The sequence below is a fragment of the Zeus faber genome (genome assembly GCF_960531495.2).
Source record: "Zeus faber genome assembly, chromosome: 5".
In the NCBI taxonomy this organism is placed as follows: Eukaryota; Metazoa; Chordata; class Actinopteri; order Zeiformes; family Zeidae; genus Zeus; species Zeus faber.
Window position 1 is genome coordinate 35,459,134 of NC_137192.1, and position 24,522 is coordinate 35,483,655.

The following is a 24,522-nucleotide window of genomic DNA, read 5'->3' on the forward strand; positions in this document are numbered from 1 at the left end:
GATGCAGTAATGCAGGACATGATGTAGTAATGCAGGACATGATGCAGTAATGCAGGACATGATGTAGTAATGCAGGACATGATGTAGTAATGCAGGACATGATGCAGTAATGCAGGACATGATGCAGTAATGCAGGACATGATGCAGTAATGCAGGACATGATGTAGTAATGCAGGACATGATGCAGTAATGCAGGACATGATGCAGTAATGCAGGACATGATGCAGTAATGCAGGACATGATGCAGTAATGCAGGACATGATGCAGTAATGCAGGACATGATGCAGTAATGCAGGACATGATGTAGTAATGCAGGACATGATGCAGTAATGCAGGACATGATGCAGTAATGCAGGACATGATGTAGTAATGCAGGACATGATGCAGTAATGCAGGACATGATGTAGTAATGCAGGACATGACGCAGTAATGCAGGACATGATGCAGTAATACAGGACATGATGTAGTAATGCAGGACATGATACATCTTTATAACAACACATGGAAGAATCAAATCCTATATTTTCATCAAGTTATTGACTAAAATGGAGGATTTCCTCATCAGTTCCCTCCAGGCGTAGAGTAGAGTAAAGTGAAGTAGAGTGAGAGTAGAGTAGAGTGAGAGTAGAGTAGTGTGGAGTAGAGTGGAGTTAGAGTAGAGTAGAGTGGAGTAGAGTAGAGTAGAGTAGAGTAGAGTAGAGTGGAGTCGAGGAGAGTAGTCGAGCGGAGTTAGAGTAGAGTAGAGTAGAGTAGAGAGGAGTGGAGTGGAGTCGAGGACAGTAGAGTAGAGTGGAGTAGCGTAGAGTAGCGTACAGTAGCGTAGAGTAGAGTAGAGTAGAGTAGAGTAGAGTGGAGTAGAGTGAAGTTAGAGTAGAGTAGAGTGAGAGTAGCGTAGAGTGAGAGTAGAGTAGAGTAGAGTGAGAGTAGAGTAGAGTAGAGTAGAGTGGAGTAGAGTGGAGTGGAGTTAGAGTAGAGTAGAGTGGAGTAGAGTGGAGTAGAGTAGAGTAGAGTGGAGTCGAGGAGAGTAGTCGAGTGGAGTTAGAGTAGAGTAGAGTAGAGTGGAGTAGAGAGGAGTGGAGTGGAGTCGAGGACAGTAGAGTAGAGTGGAGTAGAGTGGAGTTAGAGTGGAGTAGAGTAGCATAGAGTAGAGTGAGAGTAGAGTAGAGTGGGGTAGAGTAGTGTAAGAGTACAGTAGAGTAGAGTGGAGTAGTGTGGAGTTAGATTCAAGTGGAGTGAGAATTGACTAGAGTAGAGTAGAGATGAGTAGAGTGGAGTGGAGTGGAGTTAGATTAGAGTGGAGGAGAGTTGAGTTAGAATTTACTAGAGTAGAGTAGAGTAAAGTAGAGTGGAGGCAGGGTTGAGTGTAGAAGAGTGGAGTAAAGGTAGGTTCCAATGGAGTTAGAGTAGAGTAGAGAAGAATGGAGTAGAGTAGAGTGGAGTAGAGTGGAGTGGATTAAACAGGAGTAAGAGTAGAGTAGAGGAGAGTGGGGTATAGTAGAGTGGAGTAGAGTGGAGGCAGGGTTGAGTGTAGAAGAGTGGATTAAAGGTAGGTTCCAATGGAGTTAGAGTAGAGTAGAGAGGAATGGAGTAGAGTAGAGTGGAGTAGAGTGGAGTGGATTAAAGTGGAGTAAGAGTAGAGTAGAGTTGAGTAGAGTGGAGTAGAGTAGAGTAAAGTAGAGTAGAGAAGAGTAGTTTATGACAAAGTCATAGTCGAGTCGAGTAGAGTAGAGTGCAGTAGAGTGGAGTTAGAGTAGAGTAGAGTTAGCGTAGAGGAGAGTAGAGTGGAGTTATAGTAGAGTAGGGGTAGAGTAGAGCAGAGTGGAGTTAGAGTAGAGTAGAGTAGAGTAGAGTAGAGTAGAGTAGAGTGGAGTAAAGAAAGAAGTAAAGAAAAAGCAAAAAAAACAACTGAAATATTCAAATATATGTTTGGTTTAGACGAGAGGCAGAGTCCAGTTCAAGCGTGCAGCAGGCCGTACATGATGTAGTAATGCAGGACATGATGCAGTAATGCAGGACATGATGCAGTAATGCAGGACATGATGTAGTAATGCAGGACATGATGTAGTAATGCAGGACATGATGCAGTAATGCAGGACATGATGCAGTAATGCAGGACATGATGCAGTAATGCAGGACATGAAGCAGTAATGCAGGACATGATGCAGTAATACAGGACATGATGTAGTAATGCAGGACATGATGCAGTAATGCAGGACATGATGCAGTAATGCAGGACATGATGTAGTAATGCAGGACATGATGCAGTAATGCAGGACATGAAGCAGTAATGCAGGACATGATGCAGTAATACAGGACATGATGTAGTAATGCAGGACATGATGCAGTAATGCAGGACATGATGTAGTAATGCAGGACATGATGCAGTAATGCAGGACTTGATGCAGTAATGCAGGACATGATGCAGTAATGCAGGACATGATGCAGTAATGCAGGACATGATGTAGTAATGCAGGACATGATGCAGTAATGCAGGACATGGTGCAGTAATGCAGGGCATGATGTAGTAATGCAGCATTTGATGCAGTAATGCAGGACATGATGTAGTAATGCAGGACATGATGCAGTAATGCAGGACATGATGCAGTAATACAGGACATAATGTAGTAATGCAGCATATGATGCAGTAATGCAGGACATGATGCAGTAATGCAGGACATGATGCAGTAATGCAGGACATGATGTAGTAATGCAGCATATGATGCAGTAATGCAGGACATGATGTAGTAATGCAGGACATGATGCAGTAATGCAGGACATGATGCAGTAATGCAGGACATGATGTAGTAATGCAGCATATGATGCAGTAATGCAGGACATGATGTAGTAATGCAGGACATGATGCAGTAATGCAGGACATGATGTAGTAATGCAGGACATGATGTAGTAATGCAGCATATGATGCAGTAATGCAGGACATGATGTAGTAATGCAGGACATGATGTAGTAATGCAGGGCATGATGCAGTAATGCAGGACATGATGCAGTAATGCAGGACATGATGCAGTAATGCAGGACATGATGTAGTAATGCAGGACATGATGTAGTAATGCATCATATGATGCAGTAATGCAGGGCATGATGTAGTAATGCAGCATATGATGTAGTAATGCAGGACATGATGTAGTAATGCAGGACATGATGCAGTAATGCAGGACATGATGCAGTAATGCAGGACATGATGTAGTAATGCAGGACATGATGCAGTAATGCAGGGCATGATGTAGTAATGCATCATATGATGCAGCAATGCAGGGCATGATGTAGTAATGCAGCATATGATGTAGTAATGCAGGACATGATGCAGTAATGCAGGGCATGATGTAGTAATGCATCATATGATGCAGTAATGCAGGGCATGATGTAGTAATGCAGCATATGATGTAGTAATGCAGGACATGATGCAGTAATGCAGGACATGATGTAGTAATGCAGGACATGATGCAGTAATGCAGGGCATGATGTAGTAATGCATCATATGATGCAGTAATGCAGGGCATGATGTAGAATGCAGCATATGATGTAGTAATGCAGGACATGATGTAGTAATGCAGGACATGATGCAGTAATGCAGGACATGATGCAGTAATGCAGGACATGATGTAGTAATGCAGGACATGATGCAGTAATGCAGGGCATGATGCAGTAATACAGGACATGATGCAGTAATGCAGGACATGATGCAGTAATGCAGGACATGATGCAGTAATGCAGGACATGATGTAGTAATGCAGGACATGATGCAGTAATGCAGGACATGATGCAGTAATGCAGGACATGATGCAGTAATACAGGACATGATGTAGTAATGCAGGACATGATGCAGTAATGCAGGACATGATGTAGTAATGCAGGACATGATGCAGTAATGCAGGACATGATGCAGTAATGCAGGACATGATGCAGTAATGCAGGACATGATGCAGTAATGCAGGACATGGTGCAGTAATGCAGGACATGATGCAGTAATGCAGGACATGATGCAGTAATGCAGCATTTGATGCAGTAATGCAGGACATGATGTAGTAATACAGGACATGATGCAGTAATACAGGACATGATGTAGTAATACAGGACATGATGCAGTAATACAGGACATGATGCAGTAATGCAGGACATGATGCAGTAATGCAGGACATGATGCAGTAATGCAGGACATGATGCAGTAATGCAGGGCATGATGTAGTAATGCAGCATTTGATGCAGTAATGCAGGACATGATGCAGTAATACAGGACATGATGCAGTAATACAGGACATGATGTAGTAATGCAGCATATGATGCAGTAATGCAGGACATGATGTAGTAATGCAGGACATGATGCAGTAATGCAGGACATGATGCAGTAATGCAGGACATGATGTAGTAATGCAGCATATGATGCAGTAATGCAGGACATGATGTAGTAATGCAGGACATGACGCAGTAATGCAGGGCATGATGTAGTAATGCAGCATTTGATGCAGTAATGCAGGACATGATGCAGTAATGCAGGACATGATGCAGTAATGCAGGACATGATGTAGTAATGCAGCATATGATGCAGTAATGCAGGACATGATGTAGTAATGCAGGACATGATGCAGTAATGCAGGACATGATGCAGTAATGCAGGACATGATGTAGTAATGCAGCATATGATGCAGTAATGCAGGACATGATGTAGTAATGCAGGACATGATGCAGTAATGCAGGACATGATGTAGTAATGCAGGACATGATGTAGTAATGCAGCATATGATGCAGTAATGCAGGACATGATGTAGTAATGCAGGACATGATGTAGTAATGCAGGGCATGATGCAGTAATGCAGGACATGATGCAGTAATGCAGGACATGATGCAGTAATGCAGGACATGATGTAGTAATGCAGGACATGATGTAGTAATGCAGCATATGATGCAGTAATGCAGGACATGATGTAGTAATGCAGGATATGATGCAGTAATGCAGGACATGATGCAGTAATGCAGGACATGATGCAGTAATGCAGGGCATGATGTAGTAATGCAGGGCATGATGTAGTAATGCATCATATGATGCAGTAATGCAGGGCATGATGTAGTAATGCAGCATATGATGTAGTAATGCAGGACATGATGTAGTAATGCAGGACATGATGCAGTAATGCAGGACATGATGCAGTAATGCAGGACATGATGTAGTAATGCAGGACATGATGCAGTAATGCAGGGCATGATGCAGTAATACAGGACATGATGCAGTTATGCAGGACATGATGTAGTAATGCAGGACATGATGCAGTAATGCAGGACATGATGTAGTAATGCAGGACATGATGCAGTAATGCAGGACATGATGTAGTAATGCAGGACATGATGTAGTAATGCAGGACATGATGCAGTAATGCAGGACATGATGTAGTAATGCAGGACATGATGCAGTAATGCAGGACATGATGCAGTAATGCAGGACATGATGCAGTAATGCAGGACATGATGCAGTAATGCAGGACATGATGTAGTAATGCAGGACATGATGTAGTAATGCAGGACATGATGCAGTAATGCAGGACATGATGCAGTAATGCAGGACATGATGCAGTAATGCAGGACATGATGTAGTAATGCAGGACATGATGTAGTAATGCAGGACATGATGCAGTAATGCAGGACATGATGCAGTAATGCAGGACCTGATGCAGTAATGCAGGACATGATGCAGTAATGCAGGACATGATGTAGTAATGCAGGACATGATGCAGTAATGAATGACGCTGCAGAGTTTTACGGGACACCCAAGATGGCTGACGATGCTACCAACTCATCAGTAGTTGTGGCTGGTTATGCGTATTTGGACGTATTCGCAATATAAACGAGAGAGTGGAAAGGAATAATCAAGAAAGCAGGAAGGAGTACGCAGCAGCTACGCTCCCTGCACCAACATCCACACAAAGGTAAATAATTGACGCCCGATAGAGACGTCATCAGCAGGTGACACGTCCACTGGCTCGCTGAGAATGCTCCGTACAATCACACATACCACTCAGTCCACCGCTCCACACAATCAGTGGAGGGGCCACACGACAGGTGTGGAGTGGGTGGAGAAGAGAGCACAGGCAGGGCGGAGCGGATGGAGAACAACCTTGAATTGTCACACAGCACACCACACTACAAAACACACACACACATGCTTTGGATGGTGCCGGTGAAATGGTTCCTCTGCATTGACCCATCCTGGCTTGTCCTTCTTCCGGGGCCACAGCCAGGAGCAGTGGGCAGCGTACGTGGACGCGCCCGGGGACCTGGTGATAAGTGTCCGTCGCTGGTCAGACCATGATGGGTGCATGTTTTTTTGGGGGGGGTCCTTACTGACGTGAGGTGGAGGAAACCCCATGTGAGCACGGGGAGAACATGCAAACTCCACCGAGAAAGGCTTCTATTTGGGAGATAACACGCTGGAGCACGGTGCCAACAGCGCTGTCCGCAGTGATCTGTGACAGAAGGGTTCCAGCCAGAGTGAAGGGGAAGGTGTACAGGACGGTAGTGAGAGCAGCCATATTTTGCTTTATTTTCTACTCTTCCTAAATTGGAAGTGGTGCCCTGTCTTTACAATGTCATTTGTTATGATAATTCAATAGTTTAATAAACCATATAACGCTACACTTTACCCATTTTAAACAATTTCAATTTTGATTTGTAATGTAGTTATAATGCTAGAAGGATTCAGTACAAAACAAGGGAGGTAAGATGAAAGAAGGTGAAGTGAACACAGCGAGGCAGCGCCTGGTCCTCTCTGTGTCCTTCAACACCAACGTTGTTCTAATCTCCATTGACTGACTTGCCATTGGGTTGATAACTGTTCTGAAACCAGCCAGTAGGGGGCATCAGACCTCAGCGGATGTCACTTCTGAATCGGACTCTGATGCCACCTGTCCCCGTGTGGGCGTCACACCAGCCACCGTGGATAAAAGTCTCGAGCAGATGGTGCAGATCATTGCAAGCTCATGCTGGCCTTCATGTCATTGTTTTATCCAAGGTAAGATAAAGGTAAGTACCTTCTGTGTGGTACCTTCTGTGTGGTTCCTTCAATGGTGATTGATCTACAGATTCATTTTTCCTCTCTCCGTGTACTAATGATATCACTTGAATTGAATTGTAAATTTGTGGAAAAAGGAAACCATTCCTGTTTCAGACATGCGACAGAATTTGTCAACATCTAAAACCGTTTAAATTGTGAGATAAGCACCAACTTGAGGATTTTCTTTTCTTTTCTTCTCACGTTCGCTGGATAACTTCCTCATTCTGCTCGTGGATCAAATCCATTGTTTTGTATTTTATGCTTCAGCGTGACATCCAGCTCCCAGCGATGAACGTCTCCTCGGCCAACGTGACGCTGGTGATTCAGTACCGAGACTCCTTGGCCAAAGCTGTGACCAAGAACGTGATCGTCGTTGCTTTGGGCTTTTCCATCAACTACATCAATGCAAACCTCATCAACACCTTCCGCAAGCACCAGGTGGGGCTTCCCCCCCGCCACCTCCATGCCCGTGGAGAGGGAAGAAGGCCTTAACCTCTCCCTCTTAAATACACTTGATTTTAAATATGAAAAAAGACAAATCAAGGTTTTAGGTAAAGCTTTAACATGCATTTTATGATAATTATTTTATAATTAAGGACATTTGTTGAGAAAAATGTGTTTGTTGTGACATTTTATTCGCTTGACCCTGACAGAAGATTTTTCGAACAATCACATGTATTTAGAATTAGTGTTGTGTTATATTTATAACTTGTATTTCCCTCATCTGCATCCCAAAGAACCCCAAATACCTCAGCTATTGTCACCATACAACCCCATCATCCACAGCATTAAAACCACCACTAATAACCACTGACACTGTGAGTGCTCCCATACGCAGCAAGCTGCCATGCACTGTGTTCTACACCTTTCTATCACAGCACCTTCACTTTTACACCACTTTGTGCTGCAGTAGTTCTTCTGTGGCATCGAACCAGACGGACTCGACTTCACTCCCCACCTGCATCAATGTGCCTTGGGCGCCGTGACCCTGTCGCCGGTTCACCGGTCGTCCTTCCTTGGAGCACTTTTTGTAGGTAGTTACCACTACATAGCGGTGCAACTGGTCCATAACTGTGCAATGTTCCTTATTTAATTCCATATGTGCAACGCACCTAGAAAGGCCTCCTCCTCTCAGAGTTGTGGGTTTTCTGGGTAGGTCAAACCAAGGACGTTATATGAGAGACTAATTCAAACACTGTCCTTATCTTATCTCCTATCTTAACATCAAAGGGTTTCAGAAGTTGATTTAGATTTTCTATGAGGAACTTCTCCAGATGGTGCTGTTGTTTTCTCTCTGTGCCAAGTTAGAGCCACAGATCACAGATCATGTAATCAGTTGATATTATTATGACGATTGGTGACACCAATCTCATTCCTGATCTTACCCCTTATTCTGTCCATGAACAATGTCCCTTTTAGCTTGGCAGATGGGGATGGTAGCTCAGGAGGAAGAACTGGTCGTCTAGTGATCTAAAGGTTGCTGGTTCGATCCCAGGCTCCTCCTGCTAGCATGCTGTAGTGTCCTTGAGCAAGACACATTGCCCCTGATGGCTGCGTCCGTCGGTGTTTGAATAATTGTAAGTCGCTTTGGATAAAAGCGTCTGCTAAATGTAATGTAATGGCAGATGTTCGACTTTTTAATTTTTATGTATGTTTATTTTTGGGGAGTTTGGGGGGTCAGGGCTCGTCCATGTCTAGCTGTCTCTCCTCTCCGGCCTTGCATTCATCCTCCATTCATCTCTCCACCCCTCCACTCTTCTCCATTGCATTCAGATCTTCAACACCAACCCTCGTTACATCCTCTTCATCCACCTGGTGGTGAACGACATGATCCAGCTGACGCTCACCATCGCCCTCTTCCTCCTCAGCTACACCCTGCACAGCATCAACGTCTCCCTGTGCTGCTTCTTCATGCTCCTGACGCTCTTCACCACCGAGAACACCCCGCTCAACCTGGCCTGCATGGCGGCCGAGTGCTACGTGGCCGTGTGCCTCCCGCTGCGCCACGCCCAGATCTGCACCGTGCGCCGCACCTACCTGCTGATAGGGCTGATCTGGGCCACCAGCACGGTGTCTGTGCTGCCCGACCTCTTCTTTTCGCTGGCCATCGAGCCGCTGGACTTCTTCTACTCGCAGGTATTCTGCCAGCGGGATATGGTGTTCCGGAGTCCGCACCTCATTAAGAAGAAGGAAGTCTCCTACGTGGTCTTCTTGGTCGTGATCTGGCTCACCATCTTGTATGCCTACTTCTGCATCATGATTGTGGCCCGGGCGGCCAACAGCCATGCCACGAAGGCCAAGAAGGCCAAACAAACGGTCCTGCTGCACGGGGTCCAGCTGCTGCTGTGCATGTCCACTTACGTGACACCGTTGTTGAGGCAGCTTCTAGGGTTCTGGTTTCCTGAAAACTACACCGACTCACTCTTCGCATGTTACATCATCATCCAGGTTCTGCCGCGATTCATCAGCCCCATCATCTACGGCCTGCGAGACAACACCTTCAGGACCTACCTGGCCAAGGACCTGATGTGTAAAGTCATCATTGCAACCCGTCCACAGCCTGTCTTTGGGAACCCTTCCTAAGGAAAGTCATCACTTAATATTAGTGTCGTGGTACCGTATATCAGAATACTCCCGCAGAATGAACTGGGGATCTAGTTTGTTTTCTATCATCTTAGTTTGTGAATAGATTTGAAATTTGTGATATCGATGATTTTGAAGTTATGAAACCAATTACATCCTGCCATAGTCACAAATTAAGTTAAACATTTTATACATTCTTTATTCATTTTGAAAATTCTAATGTACATCAGATGGTGAAACTGAAAAGTTGGCAGCAATTCTCATTACGTATAACAACTTCAATACATAGGTATAGAAACTTATAATATATTTATAATTTCATCATATTTGTTCATCAAAGCAACTCCAACCGGAGCCTCGTGGAGCGGCCAGTGGAGGCCTACAGGTGTCGACAGAGACATTTAAATATCTCATTTTCTGATGATGAGTCCAAACACTAACAGCGAGAAGCTACAACAGCCTGGTTCCTATTTAGATAAGATAATAAAAGATAAAAACCGAAATCATTGAAGATGGTCAGAATTTGTCAAAAAAACACTATATGAAACTAAGGGATGACTAATCAAATTGGGGCAATTTCGCAGTCAGAGATTACACCTAATCTCAGACTAAATCACACTTTTATCATGAAAAGACATGTATGTTAGGGGTTAATGTTGATGTGTTGTTCTCTTAATGTGTTGGGCTGCATCTTCCGGATCATGAGAGGACGCTAGCGAGTATGTCTGAAATCTGAGAGCTGTGACTCTGCTGTGATTACTATCATTTTTGTTATTATTATTGTTATTATTATTATTATTTTTATATTTATTATTATTATTATCATTATTATCCCACAGGGATGGACGCCTATTGTTATTGTTCAGATTTTTATATTTATTATTCTCCTTTTCGGGCATAAAGTGTCTGAAAACGGACAACCAATGGAGCCGAGGACAGGCTTGAGGTCTTGTTAGATGTCTCAGACATTTTGTGGTTCAAGTTTCATACATAATACATTAATGAAAAAAACAGGAACTTTGACTGGAGGTAGCTGAGCATTCGCCCGTCACCGACACGTCAAGGTTCTAAACCCTGCAGTCGGATGGTGGAGCGAAATGAGTTTGTGGCGTAAGACTCTTTGTGACATCATCCATTTTGTTACATATGTGCAGGTTGTGGCTCCAAACATCCATTCACACTGTGCAAGCTACGTGGTGTAGATTCCATCGCTCTATAGTGGTTACACACGGTGTTTTCAAGGGGAAATAGACAAATAGAGATTTGAAATTTTTTTATTCCCTTAACAGCATTAAGATGTCATACACCATGGATTGAATATGCTATTTTCATTTATAAATATATATTAATTCATAACGTAAATTCAAATTCACCTACAAAAGAATATGGTGACGTGACATGTCTATCTCCTATTTTCTGCCGAAAACAACAACTGCATCAACTTCCTTCCTTAACCGCTGCACCCATGATGCACGGAATTATCTTTTTCAGCAGAAACTCAGATAGGAGTCTGATTCATAATTTTGTTAAATCAAGCCTGGTCTCTGCTCTTTAAGATGTTTTTTAATCCTTGAATTATGTTTCAATGTCAAACCGTTGTCTTCTGTTTCGACCAGAAATATTATTTGTCACAATTATTGTCCTCAGTTTCAAACACTTCCTCCTCTATTTCACTGTCCTTATCAGTGTCTTAGATTGGAGCGAGGGCTTCATTGAGTGAGAATCTTCTGCTCATCTTTCTCTTCTGACAATTGCTTCTCAGTGACCGAGTGAGTAAATACTGAGTAGAGTCAATTCCCACAACGTAGATCTGCACCTGTCTCATGTTATGACTATGAAGCATGGGTAAGCTTTTTGAATACAGCTGTCTACCTTGGCCTACAACTCCTTCAGGATCATGTTCATCGCCAAGGGGGCCATCTCCGGCGCTAGAGAACGCCCAGAACACTATCCTGCCCGGGTTCCAGCTGCTCCTCTGCATGCTCACTTACATCACCCCCATCTTGAAGGAAGCCCTGTACCGCTGGTTTGCCCAACACCATGCAACCTCGCTGTTTATTTGCTACATCATCATCCAGATCCTCCCAAGGTTCCTGAGCCCCATCATGTACAAGCTGCAAGACCAGACATTCAGGAAGTATCTGAGAGGACATCAGCTGTGCAGAACCAGAACCCCGGCCCAACAGGCGCACTAACAGGACTCCACAAAGACTCTGTGTATTTCCTCCAGAGATTCCTCCACATCACTCACTCGTTCAGGCCTTACAAAGCATGTTCCTGTTTGTGGCCAAATTGATTGAATTTCATATACAATTACCGGCCACAGGTGACACAGGTACACGAAACAACATCCTGTCAGGTCGTAGGTAAAGTGTAGCCCAGGGTCGCTTCACTTGGCATCGTTAACCAAGTTCTTAAGTGTTTGTTGGACATAGTTGAAAGCAAACACATAGAGGTTAATTAAGGCCCCGTTGGTAAAGAAAATAAAACTCTTGGCTGACAACAGATATTGAATGTCACTGTACAGGCTCGCAGTTGTAGCTTTGAAAAATTAAACTATGCTGATGGTTTGCTCAGAAAGGATTGATTGGAGTTCAAATAAAGATTATCAGACTGGCTCAACGTTTCCCACTTAGTATTACTCACAAAATTCCAGAACTTATGAATGTCTCTCTGTGAGTTCCATAATCAATTTTCAGTTCTAGAGTTTGGGTTCCAGCGTTCTATAGTTAGGGTAATAGGGGAAGTGTTTTAGGGTTAGGGTTCTAGGGGTAGTGCTCTAGTCATAGGGTTCGAAGGTAGCATTCTAAGGTTAGGGGAAACGTTCGAGGGTTAGGGTTCTAGGGGTAGCACTCTAGGGCTAGGGTTCAAGGGGAAGCACTCTAGGATTAAGGTTTGAGGGAAAGTGTTCTAGGGTTAGGGTTCTAAGGGTAGCTTTCTAGGGTTAGGGTTCTAAGGGTATTGTTCTATGGTTAGGGTTGTAGGGGTAGCACTCTAGGTATAGGGTTCGAGGGAAAGCATTCTAGGTTTAGGGTTCTAGGGGAAGCATTCTATGGTAAGAGTTCTGGGGGTAGCACTCTGGGGTTAGGGTTCTCGGGGTAGCGTTGTAGGATTAGGGTTACCTATTACCTCTGCTCATGTCCTGTTTCCACACTGATGGTGATCAGTAATCAGGCCCACTCCACTGTGAGAATGGCAGCTGCCAGCTATTAAATACCTGCATTTAACCTTTGCTGTTCCCTACCTCTGGTGCCAGATCGCTTTGCCCTCGCTTCCACCCTCCCTGTTCCTTTGTTACCTGTTCTGGATCTACCAGGGCTGGGATATATTAGGCAACAAGTGAACACCCAATTTTTCAAGTTGATGTGTTGGGAGCAGGAAAAATGGGCGTGGTTGGGATCTGAGCTACTTTGACAAGGGCCACATTGTGATGGCTTGACGTGTGGGTCAGAGCATCTCCAAAATGCCTAGTCTTGTGCGGTGTTTGCGATATGCAGTGGTAAGTACCAACCAAAAGTGATCCAGGGAAGGAGACAGGGTCATGAACGCCCAAGGCTCAATGATGCACATTGAGAGCAAAGTCTAGCCCGTCTGGTTAAATCCCACAGAAGAGCTAGTTTAGCACAAATTGGTGAAGAAGTTATTGATGGCTATCATAGAAAGGTGTCAGAACACAGTGCATGGCAGCCAGCTGCGTATGTGAGCAGTCAGAATGCCCATGCTGACCCCTGTCCACCCCTGAAAGCACCTACAATGGACAGGTAAGCGTCAGAACTGGATCGTGGAGCAATGGAAGAAGGTGGCCCGTTCTGAATAACGTTTTTATCTATCTTAGATAGATCTTATCTATTTTATCATGGTGGTGCATGTACGTTGTTTACCTGGGGAAGAGATGGTGCCAGGATGCACAATGGGAAGAAGACAAGCCACTGGAGGCAGTGTGATACTCTGGACAATGTTCTGTCGGGAAACCTTGGGTCCTGGCATTCATGCGGATGTGACTTTGACAAGTACCACCTACCTCAACATTGTTGCAGACCAAGTACACCCCTATTCCCTGATGACAGTGGCCTCTTTCAGTAGGATAATGCGTCCTGCCACATTGCAAAAAATGTTCAGAAAGGGTTGGAGGAACGTGACAAAGTGTTCAAGGTGTTGACTTGGCCTTCAAATTGCCCAGATCTCAATATAGAGTATCAGTCCATGTATGTATGTGCTGGAACAACAAGCCCGATCCATGGAGGCCCCACATCGCAACTTCCAGGACTTAGAGGATCTGCTGCTATCCTCTTGGTGCCAGATACCACAGGAAACCTTCAGAGTCTCTTGGAGTCCATGCATCGACAGATAAACAATATTAGCTGTTGTTATTGTTGGTGCTTTTAATGTTGTGGCTGTTGGGTATTCATATAAGTCTCTCTGTTATTCTCGTTATCTCAATGTTTCTCTTGAGTTTGAGCCTTCAACTGTTTAACTTCTAGCTTTGAAAAGATAAACTTCCAGGGTTTGGAGCCCAGCACTCAATAACGTTTATGGCTTGAGGAACACTTCGAAATACATACACACCCACAGACAGGGTCAAAGGGCACGTGCATGTTTGGTAAAATAATTTTTATATATGTGTTTTCTATTGCATTCTACAGTATAGTTATTGTTTTCCCACATGCACATGTCACGTGCACAGTGCTGTCTGAAGTGAATCCCATGAGTTTTGGACGGAGCTCCTGTATTTAAACTCCTGTTGCACAGCATGCACACGCTGTGGCATCTGCTTGGTGAGCAGAAGCATCAGGTTGGTGAAGCGGGATTCAGCAGATTAACTCAAATAACCTGGAACTGGTCCCTGTATTCTGATTCTTCTCAAATATCCTGGTTGAGATTGTTCGATGGCGTGGTTTTAACTTCAGGTAGATTTAATGACAGCAACTGGGTGGTTCTTGTGAAGAATACAGCTGGAAATGTTCTCCAGCTACACACTTCACTTTTCTAGAGCTGGGAAATATTTTAATCCCTGTTATTTCTTTTTATTTATTCTCTTCATCTTGTGAATGTGATGTATGACCTGTGTTGTTCTGTGTTGTTCTCTGGTGCCTTACTTAGTGAGTTCACATCAATAGTGAACTATGCTGCTTCAGAGTATTGCTGATGATAAAACTGTTTTTGATATTTTGATATAACTCCTTGACTGCTTCTGTGGGCTGTACACCGTGCTGGCAGAATTAAATCATATTGTGAAACCTAAATGGGCTAAGTTTGGACATTGAAAAACTTGCATGTCAACTGGAAAACTTAGTAATTGCATCTCTATGTCTAATTCTAAATCTAATTGATGTATTGAGAAAAATATTCTTTCAAATACTAATCAAACGATAGTCAAAAAAAGAAAAATAATGATAAATAGATAAACCAATTGTAAAAACTATGTTTGAATTAACAAATGTAAAAATCTGATGTCAATGTACTTACTGATGATGTACAACTCAGCATACTATGGTAATTGTGTCAGTAATAGTTCACTTTTAGAGCATATATTGCCTCATTTAATCCCTCAGACTAAAAATGCAGAACTTTTCTGCTCAGCTTTCCAGAAACGAGACGTTGGACCCATGAACTATTTAAGGATTGAGACAAACGCCACCAGCGTGGCGTTCAGCCGAGACGGGCTCAGCACGGCCATGATCAAGAATGTGTTCACCGTCGCCCTGTGCATCTCCATCAACTACATCAATGGAACTCTGGTGCACACCTTCCACAGGAACCAGGTTGGACAGTACTTTTGATGCTGCTAATACAACTAATAATCATCTGAACACTGAGAGAAATAATAATCATATATAATGACTTTAAGTGTGTACTTTTCATTCTGCATTGATGAAACTAACTTGTGCCATCGCTTTAAGAAATTTGACTTTGATAAAAATATGTGTTTCATATAGGATCAGGATATGATTTTAAGGTTTCTCAACATATTGTTCGTATTTCCCAAAACCCGAAAATAGAGACAATGGTAAAAATGTGAGCTATGTAAGGTGAAATGTGTGTGCAGACTACAAAAAGGGGTAAATCTCAATTTGACACCGATATACACTGTACACCGATCAGCCACAACATTAAAACCATCTGCCTCATTTTGTATAGCTCCCCCTCATGCCGCTAAAACAGTTCAGACCCCTGGAGGCATGGAATCCACAAGACCTCTCAAGGTGTCCTGTGGTATCAGGCACCAAGACGTAAGGAGCAGATCCTTTAAGTCCTGGAAGTTGCAAGGTGGGGCCCCCATGGATTGGGCTTGTTGTTCCAGCGCATCCCAGAAATGCTGCATGGGATTGCGATCTGGCGATTTTGGAGGCCAAGTCAACACCCTGAACGCTTTTTCATTATTATCAAACCATTCCTGAAAAAAACAGCATGGAGGGGTGTACTTGGTCTGAAACAATGTTTAGGTAGATGGTACATGTCAAAGTAACATCCACATGAACGCCAGGACCCAAGGTTTCCCAGCAGAACATTGTACAGAGCATCACAATGCATCCACCGGCTTGTCTTCTTCCCATAATGCATCCTGGTGCCATCTCTTCCCCAGGTGAATGACAAACATGCACCCCCCATCCACATGATGTAGAGAAAAAGGTGATGATGCAAGAAAAGGTGATTCATCAGACCAGGCCACCTTCTTCCATTGCTCCATGGTCCAGTTCTTACGCTCACTTGTTCAATTGTAGGTGCTTTCAGGGGTGGATAGGGGTCAGTATGGAACTATGACCACTCCCATACGCAGCAAGCTGCCATGCACTGTGTGTTCTGACAACTTTTTATCATAGCGCCATTCACTTTTTCACCACTTTGTGCTTTTCTGAGGAATCGGACCAGACGGGCTTGCGTTTGCTCCCCATGCGCATCAATGAGCCCATGTGCGCCCATGACCCTGTTGTCAGTTCACCTGTTGTCCTACCTTGGAGCACTATTGGTAGGTACTAACCACTACATACCGGGAACAGCCCACAAGACCTGTCGTTTTGGAGATTCTCTGACCCAGTCATTTAGCATCACAATGTGGCCATTGTCAAAGTGGCTCAGATCCTTAAGCTGCTTCAACACATCAACTTCAACAACTGACTGTTAACTTGTTGCCTAAAATATCCCACCCCTTGACAGGTGCCATTGGAACCAGATGATCAATGTTATTCACTTCACCTGTCACTGGTTTTAATGTTGTGGCTGATCGATGTATATCTAGACTGAAAGGATTAATTGAAAATTTTCTAGACAATGTCTGAATGACTGGAAGAAGCTTTGTAGAGTTCATAAATATCCATTAATTAATTTGCCCATTTTAATAAAGCTATAAATACAGTACTTTTTCTTCCCTGTATTATAAGCCTTTTATTATATCACTACATTTGATTCTCAAATGTTCTCTGTTGTTCTACTCAATATTTCTCTGATGTTCCATCTATTGTTCCCTCCAGATCTTCCACCTAAACCCTCGCTACGTCCTTTTCATCCACCTGGTGATCAACGACGTGATCCTCCTGACCATGTTCGTCATCATTCAGGTCCTCAACTACATCGTGTTCACCATCAATGTGTCACTCTGTATCTTCCTGGTGTTGGTGGCCGTCCAGGTCAACCTGAACACTCCGCTGAACCTGGCCGTGATGGCAGTGGAGTGCTACATCGCTGTGTGTCTGCCCCTCCGCCACGTCCAGATCTGCACAATAAAGAGAATCTACATCGCAATCGCCCTGATCTGGGTGACAAGCGGGCTGTCGCTCCTTCCCGATCTGTTGGTCACCCTGGCGATGGAGCCTCACGAGTTTTTCCATTCCAGGGTTTTCTGTCTCCGTGAGACGGCTTTCCCAAACCCCATCCTCACCACGAAGAGAGACGTTTCCTACATTGTCTTCCTGCTCCTGGTCTGGTTCACACTCTTCTACACCTACTTCAGGATACTGTTCGCTGCCAAGGCGGTGGCAGCAGATGCCACGAAGGCCAGAAACACAGTGCTGCTCCACGGCATCCAGCTGTTGCTCTGCATGCTCACCTACGTCCCCCACCTGGTGATCAGTGGGCTGACGTACCTGTTTCCAACGAGTTTGCCGGCCATTCGCTTTACTGTCTACGTTTTGATCCAGATTATGCCTCGCCTCATCAGTCCTATCATCTATGGCTTGCGAGACAAAACCTTCAGGAAGTACCTGAAGAGGCATCTGCTTTGTAAAAGGCACAATTGTAGTGAAGCATAAATTACCCAGAGGACAGCTTATTGAGTTCCATCTGGCCTTGTGATCAAAATATTACAATATAAGGTTCATGTGTTTGGATTAGAAATAAGTTAAATACCTCGATAATTAACTGCCTTGTGCTGATATTGAGGGAGGTACACACAGAAGTCCAGTCAAGCCAAACAACTTCACACACTGTCCCTACGCTGAAAGAGAACCTCAGGCTGTGCTGTCAAAAACCATCTCCAAATGGCTTAGCTGCTCGCAAACTGCAACAACCACCAGGTCCTACTGGAGGATTTCACTGTTCCGTACTGGTTTCCACGCACCTTACACCGTGACTCTGATTGACTTGAAGTTTGAGACGCAAGTCCAGCTCAATGTGCTCTTCAAAAATGCCTGCTGCACCATAAAAGTCCACCAAGATGTATTTTTTTGGTAACTTGCATTATATGAAAAACAAAATGTGTATAGACATTTTTTAAATTTTGACTATATCAACACCATTTTGTGTTGAGCATTGTGGGACTGAGATGCACATTTCGACAATTAATGAGCAAGATCAGTCCAAAACCATGGACACCAAAAACCAGAAAATTGTAAAATATATAAAAATTTAAAAAATAACTCATAAACCATTTGTCCAATCATTATTAAGCTTGGTCGTCAGTCCCTGTTTGAGAAAAGGTCGACCAAAGCATTTTGAGCCCATCCCATAGGGTGCGCCACAAATGCCAGAGACATATATATCTGAAAACCTAGAGGACAGATTTACACCAAATTTGGTGGACCTGTGAGGGCCAGTATTAACTAAAATCTGAAGTGCCATACTGATTGGTGCATGTGGGCTGGCAACATATTTTTTTGGTTTATGGCCACATTTTTAGACCGATCTCCGTCCCACAATGCTCTGTACCAAATTTCGTGTTTATATAAAATTTTTAAATGTCTATTGACATTTCTGTTTTTCACATTATGCAAATTTGTAAAAAATCCTTCCATCCTTTTTTGGTCCAAGATGCTTTTTGGAGTTTGTCTATCAACACCAAGTTTGGTATACACCGTTGCAGGATTGATAGACACAATGATATTATAAATTAGCAAGCTCAGTCTAAAAACTCAATCAAAATATCTTTGCACAAGGCGAGGCTTTGCAGGAAATAAGCCATAACCCAACCTGTCAGAGCAATCCTGATTAAACTCAGAGGAGACATCCCACACTATGTCCTGAATGCACACAAACCAGAATGTTGGAGAACTCTCCCTGTGTGTTTTCTCTCACAGGCCAAATGTACAAGTTCAATTTCAAGTTCAAGAAATGATGCTATGGCATTGTAATTAATTTTGTACAGTCCATAAATCCCAGACTACACCAAGCTGTAGTCTGGAAGTGTATAGTTTCTACTGGATCAGAGCTTTGCCTGTGTGCTCACGCCTTCCATAGTCGAATGGCTGTGTTTGCTGAACAATGCATCGTAAACCAAGTTGTGGAGTGTTTGTTAGACATAGTTGAATACAAACACATGGAGGTTAATTTGGGCCCCGTTGACAAAGAAAAAAAACAACGGGATTAGTCAGTGGGATTAGTCATTGGGAAGTCCCAACTATGCGGATGGTTAGCTCAGAAAGGATTGATTGGAGTTTAAATAAAGATTGTCAGACTCGCTCAACATTTCCGAGTTAGTATTCCTTCCCAAATTCATTTATTATTGTTTGTCTTTCTGTGAGTTCCATAATGAATTTGGAGTTCTACGGTCAGGGGTCTATAGGTGGCGTTCGAGGATTAGGGTTCTAGTGGAAGCATTCCAGGGTTAAGGTCCTAGTGGAAGTATTATTGGGTTAAGGTTCTTAGGGTAGCTTTTCATGGTTAGGGTTCTAAGGATAGCGTTCTAGGGTCAAGGTACTAGGGGAAGCGTTCAAGGGATACGGTTCTCGGGGAAGTGTTCAAGGGTTAGGGTTACATATACATTTACATTTAGTCATTTAGCAGACGCTTTTATCCAAAGCCACTTAAAAGAGAGAATAACATTCAAGCTACATTGCGACAGAGACATTAGTGTAACAATAAATACTGCTAGGTAGTGCTAAGTAATTGTAAGTTAGGAGAGGAGGTACTCTTTGAAGAGCTGGTTTCAAGTGCTTCTTAAAGACAGAGGGAGGTCCCTGCTCTGGTCGTTTTTGGCAGCTCGTTCCACCAACGTGGAACTACAAATGAGAATAACCTGGACGGCCGTGGTTGTACGGCCGGCAGAGCCAGGCGACGCTCATATGATGAGCGCAGCATCCGGGGGGGGTAACATGTGCTTTTATAAGAGCATTTAAGTAGGTGGGAGCATTCCCAACAATACTCTGTAGGCCAGCATAAGAGACTTGAACTTGATGCGAGCGGCTACAGGTAACCAGTGGAGCTCGATGAGCAGCGGAGTGACATGTGAAAAAGAAGAAACAGTCTTTATTCATCACGCAACACAAAACACTATAACACATGCTTGCACACACACACACATGCACATGCTTTGATGGTGGTCGGTGAAATGGATTCTCTGCTTTTGACCCATCCGGGGTTGTCCTTCCTCCGGGGGCACAGCCAGGAGCAGTGGGCAGCATACGTGGACGCGGGAAGGACAGATAGAGTTGAGTATCATCCGCATAGCAGTGATATAAAAAGCCATGTGAGCGGATGATCGGGCCCAGTGAGGTGATGTATATGGCGAGGGGTCCCAGCACCGAGTCTTGGGGCACCCCTGTGGTGAGGTTGTGAGGCACAGACAGCTGGCCTTGCCATGTCACACTGAACGAGCGCCCAGTGAAAGGAATGGGAGGAGAGAGACCGGCCGATAGTTTTCTATTTGAGTGGGATCGAGTGAGGGTTTTTTTAGCAGTGGTGCGACCCGAGCCACTTTGAAAGCGGAGGGGAAAGTGCCGGAAGTTATGGAAAAATTAATCATATGTGTGATTTCCGGGGTGATAGTCGGTGATATGGCTTGAAGGAGGTTAGATGGGATCGGATCTAGCGGACAGGTAGTAGGACGGCTACATGTTAGTAGTTTAGATACCTCACTTTCAGCGAGGGGGGTGAAACCAGGGAACGATGAGCCTAGGGCTGGAGAAGACAGGTTGTGAGTAAGTTGTTTAGTGAATTGACTGCTGATGCCACAAAAGGAGGCAAGGCAGTCAGCAGTGAGGTTAGTAGCTGGGGGAGGTGATGGAGGGTAAAGCAGAGACTTTAAGGTGCGGAATAACTTACGTGTGTCTGTGGCACCGTTGATCCTATCGTTGAAGAAGGCCTTCTTTGACGCAGTGATGCTGGAGGAGAAGGAAGACAGCAGTGTCTGGTAGCTTGCAAGATCTACAGTTGTTTTGGATTTGTGCCATTTCCTCTCGGCTGCTCTGAGGTCAGTGCGCGTTGTCCAGAGGGTGTCAGTCAGCCAAGGGTGCGACTGGGTTGATCGAGCAGGTCTGGTGGATAGTGGACACAGGCTCCAGACATGAGCTCAAGGTGGAGCAGAGAGAATCAGTGGCATCATTAACCTGCAGAGAGGTTCTTAGGGTAGTTTTCTAGGGTTAGGGTTCTCCGGGTATTGTTCTATGGTTAGGGTTCTAGGGGTAACATTCTAGGGTTTGGGTTTTAGGAGTAGCGTTCTCAGGTCAGGGTACTAGGGGAATTTGCATCCAGGACAGAGTTAGTCTGCAAGAGGAGTTCAAGTTGTCAACCTGCATTGCAACACTTTATTAATTCTTAAATCATCAAGAACTGCTGCAATAACTCTGTCCTGTGGATGCCCTGTAGAATGACAAGAGCACAGCTTTGGTCATGGAGAGCCACCACCAACCCCGCTCTTTGGAGAACTATTCATCATGTTTGGATCTATAAACATCTGATCACTACTCCAAGAGGGGGAGAATCACCACGGTGAGACAAATAAACATAGAAACAAACAACATTTACACAAAAACATGAACATTGGACGACAACGTGTATTGAAAAACAGTGAATTAGGTCCAGGAAAACTGGAACTACAACTGGTCACGTGGCCTCTTCCTGTCAAAGCTATGGCAGTAAATAATGGAGGAAAGGAGAGGGATGCAACCAGGAGGGTGCTGGTCTACACTCCAAGCAGGTGTGTGTGTGTGTGTGTGTGTGTGTATGTGTGTGTGTGTGTATGTGTGTGTGTGTGTAAGATGTCCACCGGTTGAGTGTACATGACTTATCCCCATTGGTACTGGTGTAGAGGGTCGGTATTATGTTGCGGTGCCTCCAGGGAGCACAAGGGGCCCCGAAGCCCCCCGAACTCCACAGTCCCGCGGACAACCACCGGCTGCAGGAGATCCCCGGGTACCCTGCCCTGCGGCCACGGAAGACCCCCGGGCCCCCAGAGAAGCCAGAGGGCCATGGAGCAACTCCCCCGCCAAGCCCAATGAGCATGACCAAGTCCCAGGGAGCACGAGGAGGCCCTGCGCCCCAGGGGCGCACACTTACAACCAAACCCCGGGCGTGGGCACAAGACGCAGCCGCCGGCACAGAACCCGGGCCATTGGCGCAAGGCACGGACCGCGGGCCCGGATTACGGCCCCACGGTGACAGACCGACACCCCAGCAAGACACCCACGCCCACCCACGCCCCGACCAGGCGCCCCGCCCCGCGTGAGTGCCAAGTGACTATAAATAATAAAACCCCAGTGCTCAATGTGTGCTGTTGGTAACTGCAGTTAAAATTGCAGGGCTGGGGGTGCGAGTCCTTTAGGCAAGTCAAACCCAAATCACTTGCACCCCTCCTGTCTCACAGACCCTGGTTCGATGGAGTGTTGTTCGGAATAGGGTTGGTGTGCCAATGTGTGTGTGTTTCGAAGTTAATGTGAGTGGGATTAAAACTTTGGGACGGACGAGAAGCATGCTTGGGCAGGAGCTTGACAGGCAAGATGGCAGCTGCCCGCCGCATCCCCACCCACATAGTCTGCACCCCGCCATCCCGCAAGCCCTCGGTCTATTGTGTGGTGTATGTGCCGAGTATGAGTTTTGGCACTGGGAGAGATCTGGTTCAGAATCCCTTTGTACTTTTTTCTGTTCACCTTTCCTATTGATCCTGGAAGAGTCTCAGGAAGACATTCAAATGGAGGCCACATTGTTCTCTGTGACCCTCAAAGCTGTAGAATTGTTTTTGTTGCCTTCCCAGGATCCGTGCCTTCACACAATCCTGACTTGGCGGTCTATAGACAATTCTTTAGAGCTCATGGTTTGGTTTTTGCCCAGACATAATGATTCACCTGCCCAGACTGCCCCCCGTGAACCCCATGTGTGCTTTGTGTGTGAGGTTTTCTTTGGTTATCCTCTTTTTCAGTTTTGATGTGAATGTGAGTGTTTGGTGGCTTTTTATATCTCTCTTTCTCTCTCTCTAACCTCTGCTCATGTCCTGTTTCCACAGCTGATGGTGATCAGTAATCAGGCCCACTCCACTGTGAGAATGGCAGCTGCCAGCTATTAAATACCTGCATTTAACCTTTGCTGTTCCCTACCTCTGGTGCCAGATCGCTTCGCCCTCGCTTCGAGCCTCCCTGTTCCTGTGTTACCTGTTCTGGATCTACCAGTCCGTCCAGCTCCAGTTTGTCAACCGCGAGCTTCCTCTGACAGCCTCTCTGCCTGTTTTACCTGGATCCCCATGAGCCTGGATCATTCCCCAGTTTGTAGTAAAAAATCTGTTAAAACCTCTGTCTGCCTCCCGTGTCTACATCTGAGTTCAATTGCCAGTATACATCATAAAACGCATTGTCAGTTGTGGGAACTTCCATTGACAGTGCCCTTTTCAAACCATGACCAATCAATTGATTTACTGCAGGTAAGTCCAATCAAGGTGATGAAACACCCCAAGATAATCAATGGAAACAGGATGCACCTGAACTCCATTTGATGTGTCTGTGATATCATATCATACTGCATATTGCAAAACATCCTCGAAGCCTGCTTTTGCTTTAACATCATCAGGTATAATATGGAAAAACTGAAGGGATCTGATATTTCTGAATGGACTGTAATGTTTATCATATAAGGCATATAAAAAACAGAAATTTATACTGACCAGCCATAACATTAAAACCAGTGACAGGTGACGGGAATAACATTGATCATCTGGTTCCAATGGCACAAGTCAAGGGGTGGGATATATGGTATAAGGCAAGAAGTGAACAGTCAGTTGTTGATGTTTTGGAAGCAGCGTAAGGATCTGAGCCACTTTGACAAGGAGCACATTGTGATGCTGGACGACTGGGTCGGAGCATCTCCACAACCACAGGTCTTGTGGGCTTTTCCCGCTATGCAGTGGTTACTACCTACCAAAAGCGCTCTAAGGAAGGACGACCGGTGAACCGGTGACAGGGTCATGGGGCCCAAGGCTCATTGATGCACGTGGGGAGTGAAGTGTAGTCCGTCTGGTTCGATCCCACAGAAGAGCTACTGTAGCACAAATTGGTGAAAATGTTAATGCTGCTAAGATAGAAAGGTATCAGAACACACAGTGCATCGCAGCTCGCTAGGACTGCTCAGAATGCCCTGCTGTCCCCTGTACACCACCTAAAGCACCTACAATGGACACGTGAGCATCCGAACTGGACCATGCATCAATGAAATAAGGTGGCCCGGTCTGATGAATCCCGTCATGT

At 44.8% G+C, this 24,522-nt stretch overlaps 1 protein-coding gene across 1 annotated transcript; it reads left to right on the forward strand.

Moving 5' to 3' along the window:
• Positions 1-7,348: 7,348 nt before the first annotated feature.
• LOC307230757 (uncharacterized protein) lies at positions 7,349-23,529 on the forward strand (the record flags this gene model as incomplete). Its single annotated transcript, XM_080001193.1, has 7 exons — positions 7,349-7,498; positions 8,834-9,611; positions 11,537-11,829; positions 15,196-15,405; positions 17,113-17,867; positions 23,208-23,220; positions 23,395-23,529. 7 exons carry the CDS (start codon positions 7,349-7,351, stop codon positions 23,527-23,529), a joined length of 2,334 nt encoding a protein of 777 aa, XP_079857319.1.
• Between the last annotated feature and the right edge of the window lie 993 nt (positions 23,530-24,522).